General features: G+C 35.6%; 1 protein-coding gene across 1 annotated transcript; it reads left to right on the forward strand.

Annotated features, from left to right (window-relative positions):
- The first annotated feature begins 932 nt into the window (after positions 1–932).
- On the forward strand, positions 933–8,147 carry LOC128996821 (52 kDa repressor of the inhibitor of the protein kinase-like). The gene is made up of 4 exons (XM_054422311.1): positions 933–971; positions 5,042–5,209; positions 5,825–7,250; positions 8,038–8,147. The coding sequence occupies exons 1-4, from the start codon at positions 933–935 to the stop codon at positions 8,145–8,147; spliced, it is 1,743 nt and encodes a 580-aa protein (XP_054278286.1).
- Positions 8,148–24,518: the final 16,371 nt, after the last annotated feature.

Below are 24,518 nucleotides of genomic sequence, written 5' to 3' on the forward strand. Positions count from 1 at the left end.
AGATATACTTACATAATCTAGAGAAAATCACCACTAAATAAAAGTAAAAAGATTGAGGACAAAACTTAGATGTATTTCTTGACCATTTTGAACAATAACAACAATAATCACATGTAGTAAAAAATTGAAAAACCCCAAAAAATGTGTTGGTGACAGACTAAAATAAAAATCAATTATAGAATACTTAACATGCCGGGCCCCTTGAACTGCAGGTTCAATGATTAATTCAACAAGTGAGAACAGAAACAGTAATAAAAAGCAGAGAAAGTTAAATCAACAAAAGGGACTGAACTGCAATAAAATTTAGTCTTCAAATACAGGCAGTGGGAAAACCTTGATTGCCGGTCTTGTGAGAAGGCCACTCTTCGTACGCACTGTGACAACTCTTGTAATGTTATCTGAACCAGGGTGTGTTTCAACAATTCTAGCCAGTGGCCAATACATTGGAGGTGTAAGGATGTCTTGAATCACAACAAGATCTCCAACTTTCAAGTTTGGTGTTTGTTTGTTCCACTTGTTGCGTTCTTGCAAAGTATGAAGGCAGTCTCCATCGATGCCATATTTTGAGTTTATTTGTCGTATGATGGGTTCTATGTAGAAAGTGTCCAGGTGTTGGTGCATATACGTCTGATGGATCTGCTGAGGGAGGAGCTAGAAATTGATAGTTCTGGATTGCTTCTTTACAAGACAGTCGAGTTTTTAATTTCTTTTCTAGTGGGAAAAATCTTGTTTTAGTGGTGTTACAATAGTCTTCAGGAGGAGGGTGACAACCCTTTACGTGGTATATACTAGAGGATTGTCTAGAATAAGTCTTCACAAAATGTCTTTTGCTCAAAATGTTGTCTTCATTTGGTTTAGAAAATGAGGGAGGTTTTTCTTGTTTGATAAACCGTGGAAAGGAGGAATGATGATCATAATCACAGACAGTTAACATGGAGGTGAGAGGAGAGTTTGGTACTGAGTTTCTTGATGTACGGTCTTTTGATGGCTCTAGATGTAACAGGGTGTGGTGATTGTTATGACATTTAAAACAAGAGTTTTTTGATTTGCAGTTACTGACTTTATGATTTCCAATACAAGAGAAACAACGTTGCTAGGATTTGATTAGTTCATGCCGTTCTTGAGGAGATTTTTCTTTGAATAAATTACAGGAATATGCTTTGTGTCCAGGTTTAGAACAAACGAAGCAAGGGAAGTCAGTGGAGCTCTGTGTTGATACAAGGGTAAATGGTCTGGGATAAGTCATTTCGTTTTTGCAGTGTAAGTTGGTCAAAGGTGGGATATTTGAGTGAGGTTTGACCCATTTACTACTATTGGGTGAGTGCATGGACACATCTTCAGCATGTGCACAATGATTTGACAGAAAAGTTATTACCTCATTGACTGAGGGTAGAGATTCAGAGTCATTTCTTGAAGATTCATATTTATTTAACAATTTTGAGTCTAGTTTTCGTAAAAGCATTGATGCTAAGAGAGGGTTGTTTTCCACTACATCACAGCCTAATGCTGTTAGAGCTTTGGAATTTTCATTAAAAGAGTTTAGCAAGTTTCTGAGATCCTTAGTAGAGGAAAAACTAACACTAGGCAAATCAATGATTTTATTGATGTGGAGAGATGAAAGTCTTCGCACTGAATGGTAACGATCTCGCAACATGTTGTACGCGATGGTGTAGTTTGCTTCAGAGATGGGTAGGGATTTGACCAGATTGAGTGCTTCACCAGATAAAGTACTAAGTAGATATTGAAATTTAGCCACATTTGAGAGAGATGAATTTGAATGAATTGTGGTATCAAAGAGGTTGATGAAGGCTATCCAAGTTTGAGAGTCCCCATTAAAGTGTTTTAATTCTATTTTTGGTAAGCGCACCACAGACATGTTAGAGTGTTCCCGTTCATTGAGATGAGAGGTAATAGATTGATTGCCATCATTGCCTTTACGTTCCAAAAGATAAGCATTTATTTTACTTTCTATGCTGATACAAAGTTCATTTATTTCCTCCTGTCGATCAATTAGATCTTGTTTATCATAGTCACCAAGCAGAGTAGGCACGTCCAGTAATTTTCTAATGTGTTCATTAAATTCACAACGCTTTTCATTTACTTCACTTTTATAGGAATTAACCTTTTGTTGATCAACTAATTGAAAATGATCATTTTCTGATATAGTGTCAATAAATGAAAGAATATTATTGAGACGAACTTTGATTAGGTTAGAAAATCTGACAAAGGTTTGATACTTCATTTTGTATATTAATTGAATGTACTATAGTTCGGCCGCTTAGAAAACGACCTTCGCGCTAATGCTAAACCAATGCTGGAGGAGGTCGTTTTCTAAGCGGCCGCACCTATAGTGAGCTGATTGAAGAAATGAGGTTGTAAAGGCAGAGATAGAAAGGGGTAATAATATTGTTACTAGGCAACAGAACCAAACATTCCAATTTGTCAGTGTAAACATTAGTAGATTTTAAAGATTCAATTTTGAATATCTTGATGAAATAACAAATAATAATGTACAATATTAGTAGTTTTGAATATCCATATTCTTGATTCTTTCATCCGAGGCTCGAAGGACCAATGAAATGATTAGGGAATTTTAGAGAGGAGAGAATAGTTTTAGGCTTGATGTATAATGGAAAAGGATAGAGATTTACCTTGAATAGTTATATCTTTCTAATCTTGAATCTTGAGTTTAATAGTGTTGAAGAAAGAGAAAATCCTTTATAACTTTTAAGATATACTTACATAATCTAGAGATAATCACCACTAAATAAAAGTAAAAAGATTGAGGACAAAACTTAGATGTATTTCTTGACCATTTTGAACAATAACAACAATAATCACATGTAGTAAAAAATTGAAAACCCCAAAAAAATGTGTTGGTGACAGACTAAAATAAAAATCAATTATAGAATACTTAACACTGGTGGCTGGCACCAGCGAGTGCGAGTGATCACGTGACCTCTAGTCGCCGCTGCCTCGCTGATGGACAGATGAAACCTGGCACATGGATTTTAAGTAGAAATCGTGTACTCTCATGGCAGAAAACATCGGTCGGGGAAGACCGGGGCTCGACCCTTATTAGCCGCGCTTGAGTGGACATTGGCCGGTCGTAAATCACCAACTCACTGCATTGACACTTGGACACTTGTTCAGCTTATATTCCTGTATATTAAATCCTATCATGATTACAATTAGCTAACCTGCATTGTAATGTTATATGATTTTTAATTTAACTGCAAAATACATATGAATGTAATCGGTCTTTTAATAACATAGGCCCTGTCAGTGGCGGTTCCAGGAGGGGGCCATGGCCCCCCCCCCCCGAGATTTATTTTTTTTTTTTTTTTTTATTTAAACATTTATTTTATTTACATGAATAGACTATTACACGCACATAAGCATGTTGGACTATAAGTGTCACTGAAGAGTTGAAAGACTTGGACAAACTGTGTGTCTGGAAAATCGTTGGGAAACCCCGCTCTGCACTCTGTAGCGATGCAGTCTGGGCAGTGGGCGTGGCACCGCGTCCGCGCGCATCCGCGTTTCCTGCCATCCGGTACGTCACCGTGTCGATCATACCTCCACATTACGTTACACCTACACTTGTGGCTCAGCTCAGTATTCGTTTTGTTAATTTGTTACGTTTTTTGTTGTGTTTGTTATTAAAACACAGTTTTACAAGATATAACCAATGTTCATCTCCATTTGAGCGTCTTGAGCTCAAGCACCGGACAAGATTATAATGGTAAGTACTGATCATGAAAGTTTTCAAATCCTAGGCTTAGTTGTTTTCTAAGTTAGGTTAGCCTAGACTCGAAATTGAGCAACCGCCATTAAACTTACTACCACTCATGTGTAGACATTAACAAAGTCGCAGTGGCACAAACAGTAAGCAATTGTAAAATATCGATGTTATAATATTCATTGCGTTTGTGGTTTTTTCATTGCGACAATGCCACGGCAGTCGGCAGCGGACAGATCCGCAGAACAGAACGCTATTTTTGAAAAACTATAATAGTTTTGACGAAATCGTCGACAACTAGTTTATGTACTGACAATTTAGATACGGTAGTTAGTTGTTGTGTGGAAGTGGGTCTTGAAGTAACCGAATTATTAAACTCGTCACCGCAACTTCCACATGTTATGTTAAGTTACGGCAATATAGCCAAATAGTAATAAACGCTGTGTATGTTGCGCTGTGGAGTGTGGGAATGGTACGTAGGTCGGAAGTCTCACAGGAAGTATACCGGTACGTATTGTTTGCTATCAAACCTGAGTTATTTTATGCGTTTTCACATTTTAGTTCTCCACTGATTCCTAGGTACTATAATTCTCCATTATTTTTGTAAAATAATGAGCAAATGTATTGTAGCAGTACACTTATGACTTGTTTTGATTTTAAATATAAAAAATTCTTAAAGTGATGTATTTTATTTTAGTAACCTATAAACATTCAGTTAATTAAGAGTGAAATCATAGTTTAATGTTAAACTATAAATAACGTAAGTTTCAAAACGGTAGATAATGCTTTGAGAAATAAAAATAAGTGGATACTGGAAATTATATTAATATATTTCCATGTTGTAAATTATCGTCATTACTTTTACTTAAATGGCTTTTTCCAATTATTATTATCAAAAAAAAAAAGCCATTTAAGTAAAAGTAATGACGATAAATTATGATGTTAGAAACTAGGACAATAATTCTATCAATTGCTAAAATACCTACTAAAATTAAGTTGCGTTGCTGGGAAACAACGATAACTTACATCTCTAGTATGATATCGGCCAGTTTTCAGTATAATGTAAAATAGTCCTCTTGTCGTTTTGGAATAAATTTCACAATTTATGCCTTGTAATTTGTTAATTTGATTTATTTACAGATTTTAACTTGAAATTCCATGAACATCGTATCAAACTTTGGAATAAATTTCACAATTTATGCCTTGTAATTTGTTATTTTGATTTATTTACAGATTTTAACTTAAATTGCCTATGGTTTGTATGTATACCTGTATATTGTATTCCGTTCGTTGTTCTAGGCATTCCAAAATGATCGGAAACGCTTGAATCCAAATCCAACAAGTTCGTACTTTAAAAAAGTAGACAAGAAAGATTATGTAACTCAGGATGCGTCCAAGAAACTCGGTGACACACTGACACTCAGTCTTGATCAAGGGATATCTGATGCAGGCACCTCACAAAATGATGTCAATTCCATTCAGATTCATAACATTGGATCTAAAGAAACCCAAAAGTGAAGGCAAATGAAGCTTCGTCCACGATTGAGTCATGCAGCAATGACAGTATTTTCTCCAATGATATAGGATTGTTCATAAATAAAAGTGTCGACGAATAAACAAAGTGTAAATTGTTGGAAAACCCATGGGTACCACCGAAATCGTACCAACTGCCTCATTCGGTGCACACAAGGGGAGGCAAGGAATTGAAACGTTATTTGGGACACCATCATCTAGAACAAAGGAGTTGGCTAGTTTATTCTCACGAAAAAAGGGGAATATTTTGTAAGTTTTGTGTGCTTTTTGCCGGCGAAAGGTGTGGCCACAACAAAGGTATGATAGCACAAAACCTCGTCACTCAGCCTTTGACCACTTACGCTAAGCTTTTAGGTAAGCAGGGACATTTACAGTCCCATGAAGATACTTTGTATCACAAGTCATGTGTTCAAGCCGGCATTGATTTTCTTAAAAGTTATCACAATCCTCAGAAATCTGTTGAGAATCAGGTAGATACCCAACGAGGTAAAAGAAAATAGGGAATGACTTCGACCTATAGTGGAATCAATAGTATTTTTGGGCCGGCAGAACATCCCCTTAAGAGGTCATCGAGACGACGGCTGTTTGGAAGAGACAGCTGGGCCTAGCAATGAGGGTTATTTTAGGGCATTGCTACGTTTCAAAGTGGCGTCAGGAGACGAGCATTTAAAACGTCACTTGTCAACTGCTTCTTCAAGAGCCACCTACATTAGCAATACGACACAAAATGACCTTATTACCTGCTGTGGAGAAGAAATTACTGACACTATCCTGAGTCAAGTAAAAAATGCTAAATATTATTCAGTTATATTTGACGAAACGACAGATATTTCTCACACAGAACAACTTTCATTGAATCTAAGATACTTATACAAAAATGAAATACGAGAAGATTTCGTCAAATTCATTGACGCATATGAAAGAATTCCGTCTATAAGTCTAGATCAAGATACAGACAGTGAACAACGCCTAACTGGAGAGGCCTTAGGAAAAATTGTTGTCAAATTGCTGCAAGAATTATCATTAGATTTAAACGATTGTGTAGGCATCGGCACCGACAGTTGTAGTGTCATGTCATCCAAATCAGTAGGTGCTGTTACTGAAATGCAAAAGGTTTTGAAGAATGCATGTAGATGTCCCTGCCTGAACCATGTATTGAATAACTCAATTTCAACATCAGTTAATGTGGCTTGCATTAGAAACGCCGTGGGTGTGATGAAGACAGTTGAGGCTTTTTTTAATATGTCATCCAAAAGGAATCAGGTTTTGAAGGCAACTATAGGATACCAACTATCAAGCCTGTGTGAAACTCGTTGGGTGGAGCGCCACGAAAGCGTCATCAAATTTAGAGCTGCACTAACCAATATTGTTGACGCATTGACTTTAATAACTACATGGAAAGATTCAAAGTCATCATCTACTGCATCAACGTTGCTAAACTCGTTATGCACACCTGAGTTTTTGATATCAATGCTTGTATTGATTGATATCCTGAAAATCACACTACCCCTTAGTAGACTGCTCCAAACACCATCCCTGGACTCCAATATGGCATCACAAGCTGTAACCAACACACTGACCACAATACAAGTAAAACGAACTCAGGTTGAAACAAACTTCAGCAAAGTGTTTGTTGAATTTACAGAGCTAGCCAAAGTAGTAGACGTTGAAGTGAGGTTGCCACGACTTGCCAGCAAACAAACAAAAAGATCAAACCACCCAGGAACTCCGGAAGAGTATTATAGGAGGTCCATTTACATACCTCTACTGGACAATGTATCAAATGATCTATCAACAAGACTAAGTCAGAGTTCCCTAGAATGTTTTGGTCTAAGAGGGATCATCCCAACAATTCTAGTTGGAGCAAAAGAAGAACAACGCATAAATCTACTAAGTCAGTTGAAAACAGCATTTGATAAGTTTTCTTCTATCATTGGCAGTGGAGACAGTAAAATGAACACGATTTACTTCGAAGGTAAACTGGAACTGTGGAAAACACATTGGATGTCACAGCAAGAGAAAAATCTCATTGTTCTTAAATTATTGTGGACGGACTCATCAGTTTTGATGTTTATTTGTTTTCACGTCCAGTGCCTTTGGATGACTGAAATCTGTCATCGCATGCTGATTGGTTCCTGGAATCTGGAACCCAATTTCAGCTGTCTCTAGTAGACATTTCTGAATTTCGATATGACTAATCAAAGTCATTTTAAACTTAATTGAGGTATAATTAATAATATACATAGTCTCTGTGAAATCTTGAAAAGTAGGGCACTCTTGACATTGTGGATTGCTAAATTCTTCCACTGTCACACAGAGTTTGTAAAAGCGAGTCGAACGCTCGTACTGCCCAGTGAATGCTGGAATCTCGTAATGAACACGTTCCACGCAAATCACATTTACTGTTGTCTCATGGTGGTCTTCGGACCTATCCATGACTGAAGAGACTAAAATAAAGTCGAAACAACAGAGCACACTTCTAATCCTGAAAGATGGATTAGTCGTATTGGACATAGCGCAGGCTCAATCAAATTTCGAATCTACAAACCACACACGAACATGGATCGTACACACCCGAGACGGTACGTGTGACAATCTCAATGCTCGGAGAGGTTGAGATTTTGGTTTTGTAATTTGAAAGAACATTCAAAAGAATGTAATTGAAAATTGGCAAGGGATTCGTCCCATTTACCTTCAAAAAGATTAACCTGTAATGAAGCGCTTGTCTTATCCCCTCACAATAACGCGTAACCGGGTTTTAGACGTAGGGCAGATGCTGATCTTAATTGCAGCTATCAACCACGAAAGCTATATGCTGTGGGAACCCTCACGATCGCCGGACAGGCAGATGCCGCCCACACGAATTGTGTAGAAGAGCCTAAACGTGCTACTGTTTGATGATATCAGTGATTCTAAATTGCAGTCTGATTGATAAGACTGACCAGCTCCGCTGGATTTGCAACTACATCACCTGTCACAATCACTTTAACCAATTAATAATTTTGAGTGACTTGTAACATTAGGTGCAAGTGTTTGGCTTCGCAACCTTCTAAAATTCTAAATTAATTTTGCAGGTTAGATGTATTGGTCACGAAACTCGTTCTTGGGGTTATACGTGCGAAAAGACGCCCTAGTGGCGGAATCACTCTTGCAACGTAAAAGGTGCGATTATACGCATAACGATATCATCTGTTTCGGTCTCAGGGCTAGATAGCCCATACCTCATCAGGTGCACACTTTAGTGCACGACAGATTGAATTATAATGTGTTGAGGACGGATTAAATTTTTCATCGTCCAACTGAAATTTTGAATTTTGATGTTTCTAAATTTTGAAAAGATGAAATTGTCAACTTAGAGTTGACCAGGCACACCTGAGTATTTACTCATTGTTCTTAAATTATTGTGGACGGACTCATCAGTTTTGATGTTTATTTGTTTTCACGTCCAGTGCCTTTGGATGACTGAAATCTGTCATCGCATCACAGTGTGAATGTGCTCACAGCATGCCAAAAGAGAAAAATGTTAAGCTGCCTGAAGACGTAATGGAAGTATTGGATGCCTGTGACAGTAATATATTTCCTACAATATCAAATCTTGTCAGAATCCTGGCTACTCTTCCAGGTATGTGGTATTTAATATTACGGTCTACTATGCATACAGTAAACAAGCTATTAAAACAGTTTTTATTTTATTTCACTTTTAGTAATATTTTGATTTTCTGATCTAATAAAAATAATACCGTAAGGGAGTAGACAAGTAGAGTTAAAAATAAAATTGTGGATTTAAATACCCAAATCTGAACAAATATAAGAGGCATATTACTCTTATTAATAAACTAGCTGTACTCGCGGGCTTTGCCCCGTTTAGCTTCTTAATTTTCAAGATGAGCTCGTTCGCATGGCTCAATCACGTCCTGGTTGAAGTTCGTTCGCATGGCTCAATCACGTCCTGGTTGAAGTTCGTTCGCTACGCTCACTCACCTTTAGGTTGGAGCTCGTTCGCTGCGCTCACTTGCCTTCAGGTTACCTCGTTCGCTACGCTAACTCGCCTCCACGTTGAAGTTCGTTCGCTACACTCACACACCTTTTGGTTGCAAATTAGCTGTTGTCATAAATAAAAATAAAAAAAATAGTGCTGCAGTGTTGGTAATCCTTGTAAATTTAATGCTATTGAACATCATCGAACAGAACCAACTTGTTTAATTGAAACAGCTGTTAAGATTCATTAATTCCTTTCTAATATGACAAATTATAAGGTTAACATGGGAAACTCCAGAGCCACTGGGGCGGAGCCCGAAAGCCCGATCAGAATAAAAACTACTTAGTTTTCCTATTTAATGCCCAAAGAATCGGTGTACCGAATTTCAGCCTCCTAGGTAAATGGGAAGTGGGAGAATTAGTGATGAGTGAGTGAGTGAGTGTGTCAGTGAGGGCTTTGCCTTTTATATATTTAGATAGCCGAACAAAACGTAAACATAATTATTTATTTGTTCCACAACTGCTTGGGTAGTTTTACTTTAGTTAATAATTTATGTTCAAATTTGTAGACGCTTGTGGTGTATTTTCAATTATTAGTTTATATATATATATATCTGTACAGTTAATAAAATTCAGACGTAATGTTTTTCAGTCAGTGTGGCAACAGCGGAAAGGTCGTTCTCCACATTGAGGAGAGTCAAAACATGGCTACGGGCGAGAATGGGGGAGTCCCGTCTTACGGGAAATTCTATAAATCTTGTTATTTAGTTTTAAGCTTGACGTTATCTTTTTTATTAAACCTTTTGACTAGTCTATTTAAAGAGTTCCTCAAATGTTAAACAATTTTATTTTTTTATTTATTATTAATAAATACATTGTAAAAAAGGACATTATATAATATTAGACTATAAGAAGAATGACGAAGCACCTGTGCATTTATCTAAAACCTCTGTACGTTTATGTGCTAATAAACATGATATGATATGATATGATATGATATGATATGATATACGGGTCTTTGTCTACTTCACGTTCACCGGGATATTGAAGTAGATACTGAAAAAGTGATCGAACGTTTTGCCAAAAAGAGTGAAAGACGACTTGATTTTGTTTTGTAAATAGCCCAAGATCTAACAAGGATAAATATCATAGAATTCACTGTTGAATTTCCATTTTGTTTTACATGTAACTTAAATTTAAAAATACCCCCGCCGCAGCAAACCTGCAGACTAAGCGAATTTCCATTTGACTGATTGGATTTACACTGAAATGTCTACTTAAAAATATAACATTTATTCTTGATTTAAATAGAATTAGTTTAACAAGTACTTAGGTTTGCTGCATCAGGGAGGGTAAAACTTTTTTTTTTGTAAAATGTGAATAGGTAGTAAGAAATAAAAACATTTTCCAAATTTGATCAAAATATGTTCACAAACAAGCAAACTACAACAGTTTACTTATTCTCCATAAGAATAACATGGGAATTTTAAATTTACAATTTTTTGGAATTTTCTCCATAACTATTAGGCGCATAATAACGCTTCAATATACTAAATTATTTGTTTTTTTAAGCTCTACAAAATGGTTTGGAAAGAAATTGCTAAATTTTATGTTTTTTGGGTCAAAAATAGGAAAAACCTATTTTTACCCCATAAAACCCCCCGTAAACCCCCGTTCCCATGGTCCGATCATGCTGGATCGCGAACTCGTTCGAATAAACGTACGTTTACACGTTTGTACCAAATTTCATCCAAATCGGATCATTTTTGCTCGAGTTATCGTGCTGACGGACACATATATATAAATATATATATATATATGAATTTGAACGGATGGTGTTTTTGGCCTCTAGGGACCTCAAAACGAAAAAAAAAAATCGGTCCCGCGTCCAGGTCTTACCATGAGTACTACGGTAATAGCTTATTCCCTATATGGGAAATTCGCTAAAAACTGGTACTATAGCCTACTTATTGTCCAAAAATTCATGTTCCTCAAATCCCTTGATTGTTAAAATCTCACAATTTGCTTTTAAACTGTGTAAAAATGTTAGGTTAGGTTAGGCAACGTCAATAATAACGTCAAGTAAGCGAAAAACTTTTTTATTTTCTGAAACAATAATTGTTGAAGGAATACTTTGTGCGTCAGCATTATGAAACAAAATATTTAAAAATAGATAATGTGAAATTACAGGGCCAGTAGAGCAGACAAAGTTGTATCACTGAAAAAAGTAGGTAAGTTTTGCACTAAAACTCTCCTTTTCAGATTACAAGAGATTAAACTTTTTCTTCGTCAGAGTGCTTAAAATGTCGACTTTGTAAGTATAATTTTCCAAAAATTTCCAGACACAACAAGGAACAATAATTTTAAAACTTATTTAAAGACAAACACGTTTTTTATTAACACGTTTACATTGATACAGTATCAAGATTACTTTCATAAGTAGGTACTGTATAAAAAGAAATTAATTGAAATATATATATATATATATATATATATATATATATATATATATATATATATATATAATACGCTAAGCCGATTTTTGTGAACAGAACTTCTCCCTCATTTTTGGAGCAGTGCGGAGTGTGGGATCAGTTTATGGCGATTAGAGTAAGGTATCTGCAATCCTAAAATGATATGGTAAGGGAGAAAACAGATCCGCGGCGTGGGAAGTGGTGAAGGAAGTAGTCAAAACGGGCTATCCGGAGTGTGGGAACTGTTTATGACGATTAGATTTAGGTATTTGCAATCCTAAAATGCTATGGGCACTGGGCAGGGAATGAAACAGGTCCGCTGCGTTAAGTGGTGAAGGAAGTAGTGAAGGCGAGCTGTCTGGAGTGTGGGATCTGTTTATTACAATTAGATTAAGGCGTTTGCAATCCTAAAATGCTATGGGAAGGAAGGGAATAAGGTCCGTGACGTAGGAAGTAGTGAAAGAAGTAGTTAAGGCGAGCATTCCGGACTGTGAGAAATGTTTATGACAATTAGATAAAGGTATCTGCCATCATAAAAATGCTATATGGGAAGGGAGGAAAACAGGTCCACGATGTAGGGAGTAGTGATGATGGAAGTAGTAAATGCGATCAGTGTGGAGTTTGGAAATGGATTAATGTATCTGCAATACTGAAACTGTGTTCAGAGTAAACAAATGATTTTCCCCGAGTGAAGCTCGGTCCCCAGGTACTTTAATAATAAACTTAATATTTATTGACATCTACTTCATTTCAGTACATTTTAAATGCTCAGAATAAGTTATTAGCTTTATTTCACTTATAAAATATAATTTATAACAGAGATCAAGCGTATAGGCTATGCAAAATCACATATTTTAAGGCTAAGTTACCAAATATTTAGTATGGATGGAGCTTCTTGTGACCCTAAAAGTGGAGACAGAGAGGTTATCTCATCTAGCTTACAAATAGAGCTCTTCCAAAATACAGTTGAACCTCGTTTGTACGAACCTCGTTAAAACGAATTCCTCGATAAGACGATTTTTTTTTAATCCCCTTGACACTTTCATATAGGTCAATGCTAAAAACACCTCTATACAACGTAGTAATTAAGTTAAAAACCTCCATAAGACGAATTTGTTTGTGACATGGGCTAGGACTGATTAACCTCTATACAACGAATATTCTTAGCACAAAACCTCTACAAGACGAACGTGACCTCTATAAGACGAATTTATCATAATCTTAACCTCCATAGTACGTAGTTTTCAAAACAAACAGAAGCTTGTCTCAACATGAAACCCCACCCATCCCTCCTCCTTCCTCAATCATTGTTTGGAAAAACCTTGGAGCAAGGAGAAACCTCTATAAGAAGAATAACAGCAGCATTAAACCTCGATAAAACGACCCTCTTTATTAAGAATACCTCTATTGTACGAATATTTCCCGTACCCCTTGAAATTCGTCTTATAGAGGTTCAACTGTATACGTTATTTTATTTGAAAATTCATTGTATATATTTCACCTTACCATCTCAATAACTGTATTAATAAAAGTCAATGACATAATAACAATGATCCTTTGACAGTTGCAGAGGCAGACAGTGAGACGACCCTGTCGTCACAGACAGTACCGATGATTTGAAGTAATCTTGAAAAGCTGGAATATGAGAAACGTGTCATATCAATATGACGTCAAAGAGCGTTATGTGAGCCAATGCAAAATGCAAAAAGAATGCAAAAACTGGACCCACATAAAAAATATTGATCCATTGTTTCAAAAATGGCTGAAATTTTACAAAATCAAATCATACAAATCTTCGACCTAAACTAGGATGCCTTAACTACATATCATCTATTTAGTTAAATTAGTATTTCCTTTATGGAATAAAAATGTTTGATGTACATCTAACATAAATATAATTATTATTATATTAAATAAATATAGCCGCGTGTGTAGCCTGGTGTAGCTCACTAATTGACTGAGTTGCTGGTCAGAGATTACTGATCCAGGTATACAAATTCTAACATACATTGGCAAGTTTATAAGGCCTTGGGTCCAAACTACACAGAAAACTTCAAAAAGTGACATTTCAAGTTTTATCACCCCCGCCCACCAAACTTTTTTCAAAATGGTGGATTTTTGAAAATTTCTAAATTGTGTTTTTCAACGCTTGTTGTGGCCAACCCATTGTTCTAATTCAAAAAGAGACAACTTAGTGTCCTTCATAAAAAGAAAAATTGTATTTTTTCTATCATCACCCCTTTGTACTGATGAGTTTTGTAATTTGCTAGTAGACTGTGGATTGCTTGTTATAAAAATCATGTTACAAATCTTTTGTTCATGTGTTGGATCTTGGATCAAGGCCTCACTAGAAAAACCTAAAATGCAGATTTGATTTTTTTTCCATCATTTATTTCTGGTTCAATATTACATTATTCGCAGAAGTTTTAACAAAATAGAAAAAATAAAATAACATAAATAACATTGTGGGTTTGCTCAAACTTGAGATACCCTGTAATTAACATAGTAAATTTAGATGCAGGTCACATGTTCAATTTTCTTTAGGCTTCGTCCAACTTATCTTGGGGAAGCCTTGGCGCAATCTTCCATTTTCTGTGGTTTCGCCAAGATTGATTGCCATTGCTCCAGGAACATTGTCTAGAGAATTTAGAAATTTGAAGGTGGATTTTTCAATGAAAAACAGACTCTATTCCAAGCTCTTTGTGGATGTGTTTGTTTCTAACGAACCAAGGAGCATGCCCTGCTATTCTAAGAATTTTATTTTAGATTACTTGAATTTTGAACAGTTTATTTTTTGAAATAGCTAATCCCCAGATAGGTGATGCATATATGTATGTTATTAACGGCCGAATTATTGATTTATAGATTAAAACTGCACAAGCTGGTTTTAGAGTAGATTTTGTATTTATCAAAGGAAAAAGCCTTGCAAGGCATGCATAACCTTGAGACAGTTTTTTATTAACGTGGTCCAGCCATACTCCAAGATATTTTATGGGCTGGTCATCAGGGTTTCATGGTAGAAAGTTACCATATATTTGAATTTCATGTGGCAATGTATGTTTTTTTTTCAAGGAAAATATTTTGGTCTCACATTTAGTTGAAATTTCCACTTGTAGAACCAATCAATGAGAACGTCCACATAATATTGCAGAGCATATATGGCCTCATGGATATCGAAATGTTGGCACAGGATATCAGTGTCGGCGTACAGAGCTAATGAGACGTGGAATAGAGATGTCTGCCATGTACAGATTGAACAATACAGGGCCCAATATTGAACCTTGTGGAACTCCTGCATTGACTCGTCGAATTTTGAATAACATATTTTTACAGAGAAGGTCCTGTGACAGAGGAACGATTTTACAATAAATATTTTGGATATCCAAAACATAATGAATCAATTTAAATACAAGACGGTCATGACATACCTTATAGAATGCCTGAGATGTCAAGGAATGCCGCTACTGTGTGCTGTTTTCTCTCAAACCCGTTGACTATATAGTTTCATATATTCGTAAGATTTTATGTATGGGCGAATGTTTCGGCTGAAATCCAAATTGGTGAGCAGGAATTATATTTGCAGCATCTATGTAACAGGCAATTCGTTTCAATATGATTTTTTCAAAAACTTTAGAAAAGTGTAGACAGTAAGCTGATATTGGACGGTAACTCGATGGAGAAGACTTTTTGGTTTATTGGTAACTGATATTTCCGCATGCTTCCAAATAGAAAGGAAGTAAGATTTAGACCCCTGTTCCTGTTCAGGCGCCAACTTTGTAATGGGAAATAACGTAATAGTAAACGTTATTAATTTGTCAAATATTCCCACAATACAAAGTAAAATTATAATTGCCTCGGATAAACCCACAGAGGGGGTTTGACCCTTATAGTAACAATTTGCCTGGTAGTAAGGAGATATCTCAGGAGGTGAAAATATTACCAACATCTAGTAATTAATCAATATTTATTACATGAACTACAACTGCGGCAATACATATATAGAAATGCGTTTTATAGTTCTGTGGTTTTAAACGATACTCAATCACCACGGTTTACAGTTTGTCGAAACGTGCTCCTTTCTCGTGCCAAATCTACACTACACACTTCACACATCAAGGGCGAATCGTAGCACTTTATTACATGTAATGTGATATCTTAAGATAACCGATACATAATGAATCGGTACATTTACAGGATGAACGATAAACTGGATTTCGTGAAGAGACAGATATGCCCCTCCCGATATTCTATAAAATCATGTTTACAAATTACGTCGTACAAGACAAATGCCCCTTACGACTTGATAGGTGAATTAATCTGAAGGCGGGTTTAATTAATCTGGATAGACTACTATGCCCGAGACATGTGCCTCTCGCGGATTAACACGTAAAAAAATACCCAAAAGACCACCGCACTTCAGAGACCAAATACAGAGGAACTTTAGCTCGACCTTACGACTGAACGCCTATTAAGCTGATTTTGTTAAGACAGATTATTCTCAAACATACGGTAATATCACTATGCGAGACATATACCCCACACGGAATATTACACGTAACGCAACACTTTATCTAAACTATTCGTAGGACCTTAAAATACAAAAAATAAGATTACAATTCAAAAGGGGACTTTAAATTGGAGAATTAACGATAAAATAACACTCTCTGTATATGTGTCGCCTTGCGAGATAAGTACTTCACACGGGTCACGACATACAACTTAATAAGTTGCACACTTCGTGAGTTATAAGAATACCACTAATATAGACTCACAATTCTAAAGGGAACTTCTAATTGAGGATTACATGTTAAAATAACACTCTAAAACAACAAAATGGTACACTCCGAAATAAACTTCTACTAACATTCCAATTTACAAAAAAACTCAACCAAAATGATTTATTACTTGAAATTAAGAGGGCCTTTTATAATCGAACTGACGAGACATATGCCTCCGCTCGATTATATGGTGTAAAATTTCGAAATGGATTTAGCGTCTCGAGGTGAGAGACATTTGCCTCTAAAAGAGAGTGAGAACGTTCGATACTTTATGAACTCAATACTGGGGAAAAAACTAAAATCGCTAAAATCGAGACAAACATTTTTAAAATCTGAGATTGTTAAAGCATTGACAACTTTTCGACTTTTGGAGTGACACTTACCCATTTGGAAATATACCCCGTTCGGTAATCAGCGACACGACCCTCACTTACACCATATTCGAACATTTTAACTTGATATAGCTTGACGGTAGGTACGGCACTGAATCCTTGGTCACTTCCTAGGGAAGTCCGTGTCCCTCCGACTCGTAGCGAGGGAGGGTAGTGATATGACGGTGGCGCTTGTTGGACTCCACGACGGATCTGCGATTTACTTATCTCGCGGGAAATTTGAAATTCACTGTCGTATCATATCTATATTATGTGTTCACTAAGCTGAACGAATACACTGTACGAACATCGAAGTAACCTCTCTGAAGAGTCTGTAAGTTAGTAAATTGCAGTTTTACAGCTTAATGACTTTCTAAGTCATGCACATATTTCTACATAAATATTGTAAAATGTTTTATCCAGTTGCTGTAAACTACTATTAATTTAACAAAATATGGACACGGCTCAAATGGGCAACGTGCCCTTCTGCACTTGTATAATTATGTATTGTATTACATAATCGAAGATTTTTCCAATTGTTTAAAACATGTATGACAATAAACCTATGATGATCTTTAGAATAATATGATAAAATATAGGCAAAAGTGGTGAAAAAGGCTGACAACAACCCGTACAACAGATATTAGATAGTTCAATAAGAAATTATTGTAAGAGTTCTGTGATAAAAGGAATTTCCACTGATTTCGTAATGGAACGTTAGATTGCAAACATGTCATGATACAGAAGAAAGTCAATTTTAAAATCGGTCTGTTTCATAAAAGTACTAATATTATATGCTGGTAATAAGCTTATAAGTTACATCTTTTTTTATAAGTTGGTAATTTTCTGTTTCATAAAAAAATGTACAAGCTAGCGAAATAAAATATGACACTGATAATTGAGCGGAGCGAGCGAAGCTCTTATACGTCGACTCTTATGCATTTCGTAATACGCAAACTCCTCCTAGACGGCTAAATCAAATCGTTTTCAAATTTTGCATGGTGATAAAGACCATACCGGTGAGTGCCAACATCTATATGGCGTTAAAAAAGTCTCTCAGGAATCCGCCCCACTGGGTCTCAAAGTTTCAATGTAATCCTTATGGAAGCAGTATTTGACACATAAACAAAGACATATGATCAGCTGTTGGCTTTTGAATGCAGTAGATAAAGAAATAGCTGATAGCATTATTCCACAGATATTAGAACAGAAACGGTATGGATCATAAATATAATCAAATACGACACTAAGTTTAGCTTGAGGTCCGTGACGTAGGGGGTGGTGAAGGAAATAGTAAAGGTGAGCAGTGTTGAGTGTGGGAATGGATTAATGTATCTGCAATGTTAAAATGATATGGGAAGAGACTGTAGACTGTAGGTTAAAATGATTATGAAGCACGAATCGATACATATTTCGATACATTCAATCGTTTTGCAATCGAAATTTCCAACTGAGTTGACAACAGCTGATGTTTACTCCATAGAGGCTAAAAAGATTTTTACTCCCTAAAGAGTAAAAATACTACTTTAGACCCGCAACGCATGCATTAAAACGACTGTTTTTACTGCAGTATGACAAAAACAATATAATATGAACCCTTGATGACTCCGCTCAATTTTGTGGATGCCTTTGCGAACGCCACCTAGTTATTAAAAGTCAGCTGTTGCATTATTTTACTTGTTTATTTATAAATTGTTTGATTTCAATGGTTTGACATTCGCCCATACATCAAATCCTACGAATATATGAAACGATAGTCAAAGGGTTTGAGAGGAAACAGCACACAGTAACGGCATTTCTTGACATATCTCAGGCATTTGATAAGGTATGGCATGACGGTCTTGTCTTTAAATTGATTAATTTCGGATTTCCAAAATATTTAACCAGTATTGTAAAATCGTTTCTCTGTCACAGGACCTTCTCTGTTAAAATTAGTTCTTCCAAATCATCTGTACGACGAGTCAATGCAGGAGTTCCACAAGGTTCAATTTTGGGCCCTGTATTGTTCAATCTATACATGGCAGACATCCCTCTTCCAGAAGACGCCTCATTAGCTCTCTACGCCGACGACACTGCTATCCTGTGCCAACATTCCGACATCCACGAGGCCACGTATTCCCTGCAATACTCTGTGGATCTTCTCATTGATTGGTTCTACAAGTGGAAATTTCGCCTAAATTCAACTAAATGTGAGACAAAAATATGTTCCTTGAAAAAACATACATTGCCACATGAAATTCAAATATATGGTAACTTTCTACCTTGGAACCCTGATGACCAGGCCATAAAATATCTTGGAGTATGGCTGGACAAAAAACTTAATTGGAACTACCACGTTAATCAAAAACTGTCCCAAGGTTATGCACGCCTTGCAAAGCTTTTCCCTTTAATCAATAGGAAATCTACTCTGAAGCCAGCTTGTACAGTTCTAATCTACAAATCAATAATTCGGCCCTTGATTACATATGCATCTCCTATCTGGGGATTAGCTATATCAAAAAACAAACTCTTCAAAATTCAAGTGATTCAAAACAAAATTCTAAGAATAGCGGTGAATGCTCCCTGGTTTGTTAGAAACAGGCATATACATGAAGAACTAGGAGTGGAGTCTATCTCGGCCTTTATTGAAAAAACCACCTCAAAATTTCTAAAATCTTTAAACGATGTTCCTGGTGCATTAACTTTTCATCTTGGTGAAGCAACTGAGAACAGGAGGCTACGTCGAAGGCTCCCTCAAGATCTATTGGATGAATGAAGCCTAAAGACGATTAAATTATTCTCTAAATTAATTATGTTACAGGGTGTACCAGGTTTGGGCGAACCCACGATGTTATTATAGTTAATTTCTTTTTAATTTTGTTAACACTTCTGTGTATAATGTCTACATTGAACCAGAAATAAATGATGTAAAAAAAAAAAAATTGATTTCAATGGTTAATTTTGACACAAGCGTCTAGGCAGCCAGTGCAACTCCGAGGATCGTGGATCAAAACACCCCCCACCATCGCACCATGTCGTACGCATCGAACTATATAACACAACGGTCGTACGCTTCCGAATTATACCGGCGCATCAGCATAGCCTAACTTTTCGCGGAAAATTGTTATCTCTATCACTATCGCTGTCAAAACGTATATCGTTTGTAGGTTAAATTTAAATTAAATACAATAAACTGTCATAACCTAACCAAACTTGCTGATAATGAAAAACTCGAATGAAGGTTTACTAATCGAAAAAATAGTTCTGTCCTAAAAAATAAAATTATAAATGTCTGAAATTCAATTTTATAATTTTTTAATTATAAAATTAAACTGTCATAACCTAACCAAACCAACCAAACTTGCTGATATGAAAAACAAATGTTGACAAAAAGTTAGTGCTGCCAGTTGGATTCGAACCCGGTACCTTCAGATTATCAGCCTGACACGCTATCCATTATCACCATCAAAGCTCATAATTCTGCTACGTATCGTTGCGGTAATGGTTGACGTCACGCCATTGGCACGGAGCGGTGGTGGGGGGTTTTCCGATCTGATCCACGATCCTGTGAGTTGCACTGGCTGCCTAGACGCTTATAATTTACCAATGCAATATTTCAACTTTATATCAAAATGTCAAGCAAACGTGAAATGACGCGTGGGGTCCCAGTTTATCGACATCCCAAAAGATCGACACTGAAATAGTCCCATATTGTCGACAACTCAAAATGTCGACAGTGTCGGTAATATGGGATGTCTGTAAAGTGGGATGTCGGTTATTTGGGATGTCTACTTTCTTTTGGGTGAGGTTCATAACTCCAAGTTTTCATAACTCCAAGTACTTTTAAATACAACATTTCATTACTCCAAGTAAAATTATGTCCAAGTAAATTAAAACCAAAATATCATAAGACCAAGTTTCATAACTCCAAGCGTTCATAACTCCAAGATTCATAAGTCCAAGTTAAAATAAAACCAAGTAAATTAAAATACAAAATTTCATAACTCCAAACGTACAGATTTGCAAGGACCACAAGTCCAAGTTTCATAACTCCAAGGGTTCATAACACCAAGTTTCATAACTCCAAGTGACAATGGGTACAGTCCGTGCAGGAAACGATAACGTACGCACACACACGCACCCATTACACACACACATGCTGGAAGAGAGTTTCCGATGTTGGCGAGACTATTCGAAGTGGTGCGTTCCCTGTCGCTTTGCACGTTCGTCTAAATTGTAATACAAATAGTGAGAGGATGAAATTTACATATTTAAATTCTGCGTAAACTGATGTTTAATACTATATAAATACAATTTAGTTCGTGCAGATGATTAATGTTTAATAATGGAAAATATGAAAAGGTTGTGCAATGTAAACATGAAAAAGTAAGTGAGCGAGGATTTTTTTTATTTTTTGGTCAGATGAAAACTTTCAGAGAAAAGTATAGATAATAAGATGTTCTTCAATTTTTGTTCCAAACATTTTTTCGTAAGACTTTTAGTTTGTCCAATAATCGACTTAGATGACCACCACGAGGTATGAATGAATTAGTTTAAGCGCACGGTATTTTAGCAATTGCCGTCTTCCAACAACAATATTAAGGAAATACAGTATTAGTTCACGTTTTAAAATTTCTAAACTATGAAAAATATTTAGTCTTAAATTCTTCAGCTGTATGTACGAAATTTCGAAATATTTTCTACATAATAATCGTGATGCACAACGCAAATAAGTCGTAGTGCCTTTTTCCCACTATTTTTCATCTCCTATTTTTCGGAAAAAATTTACACAGGATTAATCCACGTTAAGGTTTCATCTTGTAACATTCATTTGTAAATATAAAATTTGATTATAGTTACAATTACTTGTTCCCTCATAAATCTTTATTCCGTAACAAATATGAGAGTGTATGTTAGCAAAGTAAATTGTACGCAAAATGTCTGTAGTGCATAATGGGTTTAGTAAAAAAAATACCATATTTAAAATTTTAAAAATACTATCTAGATTTGTATGATCCAAACAAGCGGATATAATCTATAGATAGGTCTAAACATTTGGATTTCGAGACTAAATTATCATAGAAATATGTTTTTGAGTAAATACATCTATACTTAATACCAGATTGTTTTATTTGAGTTAAATAGAATGTATTTATCATTTAGGTATTACTTAAGTACCTTAATGAGTTAAGTACTTTAATATAAGAATTGATGTCGTCCAGTGGTCAACACTCGACCACAATCCAAATAAAATATGAACTTATCTATATTCATCCCGCGCTGAAAATCAAACATGTGATGGTTGTGTACCAGTCTTCAATTTGTTTTGATTTTCTGTATATTTATCGTTGTTATTGCGTCACCAGAATTTTAACTCATAATCCAAATGTTAGTTTTTTGTTTATGTTAAATTCGTTTTCGTACTTATTTTTCATCATTTTTTAAATTTATTAAGTTGTTCTGTTTATCTACAGGAAAATATGTTTCTAACAGTATGCGTAGATTTTCCTTGCGATGCACACGAGCTGAGAAAAGGGCCTTAAAGAAACATATTTGCCTATTAATATATAGATATAGCTAATACTTGTCATACCAATAAGGAGAATAAATAAGCAGACACAAGAAGGATCTTATTTAAGAAACATAGTTTAATGTAGGCTATTCTAATAGCCAGTGAAATTTATTTTTGTAAACCTCACAAGAGAGATTTAACAGAGACCACACACCTCTTTGTTTCCCTAGTTGGAACACATAATTCTTCATCCAAACTCTATGGGCCTTGAGAGTCACTTAATTGTATACACAACATATGTAAGCAATATCAGTTGTGTGTTTTAGCTAATTTCTGTAAAGAAAAAAAAGAAAAAGCTCTTTTAGTCTAAGACCATTAGCATAAAACTAGGCCTAACCTGGGCAAAATTAATAACAAAGCAAAACCAACTGGAATGTGTTAGGCATGCATCCCTTAACATTTTGTGAAAATTCCCAACTTTTCCCACTGTAGCAAAATCCGCCATCTTGGAAAATGGCGGACAATCTATAGAACACTGCAAGGTTCCACTTAAAAACGTATTGTTCCCAAACCATTCCATCTAGAAAAGTGTAGTAAGTCTTAAATTCTTCGCCATAATATTACCTACAAGAAAATACCATATTATATAATAGTAATATGATTTTTAATAGTAAAAAAACAAATTAAATCCTAAAATATGTAAAAATATTTAGACATATTCTCACTTTTTTGGAGTTTTCGCCATTATTATTGAAGAAATGCAGATTTTACCTTCAACAAACATGTAGAGCTTTAAATTCCACTTCATTTCCATATATAATATAACAATTTTTGAGCAATATTGGCGTAAACGGCGAGTGTCAAAGTTCACTCTTACATAACGCATCTGTGGGACCAAAATATATATAGTGGCAGAATAGTTCAGTTCTGGCGGGGAACATGCAACTTGAGGTGGTAGCATAGTATAGAAGTCCCTAAACGTAAAACTGCCCAGACCCCAATTTATAAGGACCTTGGTCGTCCGTAATGACGTCATCAAGATGGCGGCTATAAAAGGATGCTGGGTCGCCATGAATTGGTTATAACACCCAATTGCCTGAACCGATTTTAATGAAATTTTGAATACAAGTGCTTGAATACATTATCTCAGCCCAGGTTTTCAATGGTCGAGTTTGATTAAGTCATTTCAAAATGGCGGCCGTTAATAATTAAAATAATACAAATGTTTCGGTTTTTTGTGTTTTCAACTCCCTCCAGAGATCTGCATCAACCTATTCATTTTTCTTGCAATCACAGGTTGTGATGCCGTCTCTAAATTTCATGGAATTGGCAAAATACCCCCACCACAGCAAACCTGCAAACTAAGTGAGTTTCTATTTGCCTGATTTGATTTTAAATTAAATCTATTTCAATAACATTAGACTTCATGAGTGCCTGGGTTTGCTGCTACAGGGAGAGTAATAAAGCAAGTTTTTTATTTATATAATAGTAGCATAGTTTAAAATAAATACATTTGCCAAGTTTCATAAAATATATTCATGAACAAGCAAACTACAACAGTTTATGTATTCTCCGTAAGAAAAACATGGGAATAATTAAAAAAAGATTGAATTTTCTCCGTAACCTATAACCGTACAAATACACTTCAATGTACTAAATTATTTTTGTTTTTTTTTAGATCTTGGAATTGTTTAAAGATAAATTGGAGAATGTCATGTTTTGAGGTTTAAACATAAGAAACCCCAATTTTTACCCCTTAAATCCCGCCTAAAACCCCGTTCCCATGGTCCGATCACGCTGGTTCACGAACTTGTTCGAAGAAACGTAGGTTTACACGTTTATACCAAATGTCATCAAAATCGGATAATTTTTCCTAACGGACACACATTTATACAAACAGCGTGTTCAAAAAGGGTAGGAACAAAATTTACAAATTGATCCCTTGTGCCAAAATAAGAAGAACATAAAGAATAACATTTTTTACTAAATAGTTTCGTCCAAATATCCACTGTTTTGTAATTTTTTATTAAAATTGTTATCTTTGGATTATTTTGACTGAACTTTATGAAACTTGCTATGTTTGCAAAGGTAGAATATGCCAATTTTAGGGGAAAAAATTACCTTGGTCCAATTCAAAAATTTAAAATGGCG

Source organism: Macrosteles quadrilineatus, unplaced genomic scaffold (genome assembly GCF_028750875.1).
Source record: "Macrosteles quadrilineatus isolate MER2022 unplaced genomic scaffold, UCM_ALF_1.0 Scaffold_1__1_contigs__length_201487025, whole genome shotgun sequence".
In the NCBI taxonomy this organism is placed as follows: Eukaryota; Metazoa; Arthropoda; class Insecta; order Hemiptera; family Cicadellidae; genus Macrosteles; species Macrosteles quadrilineatus.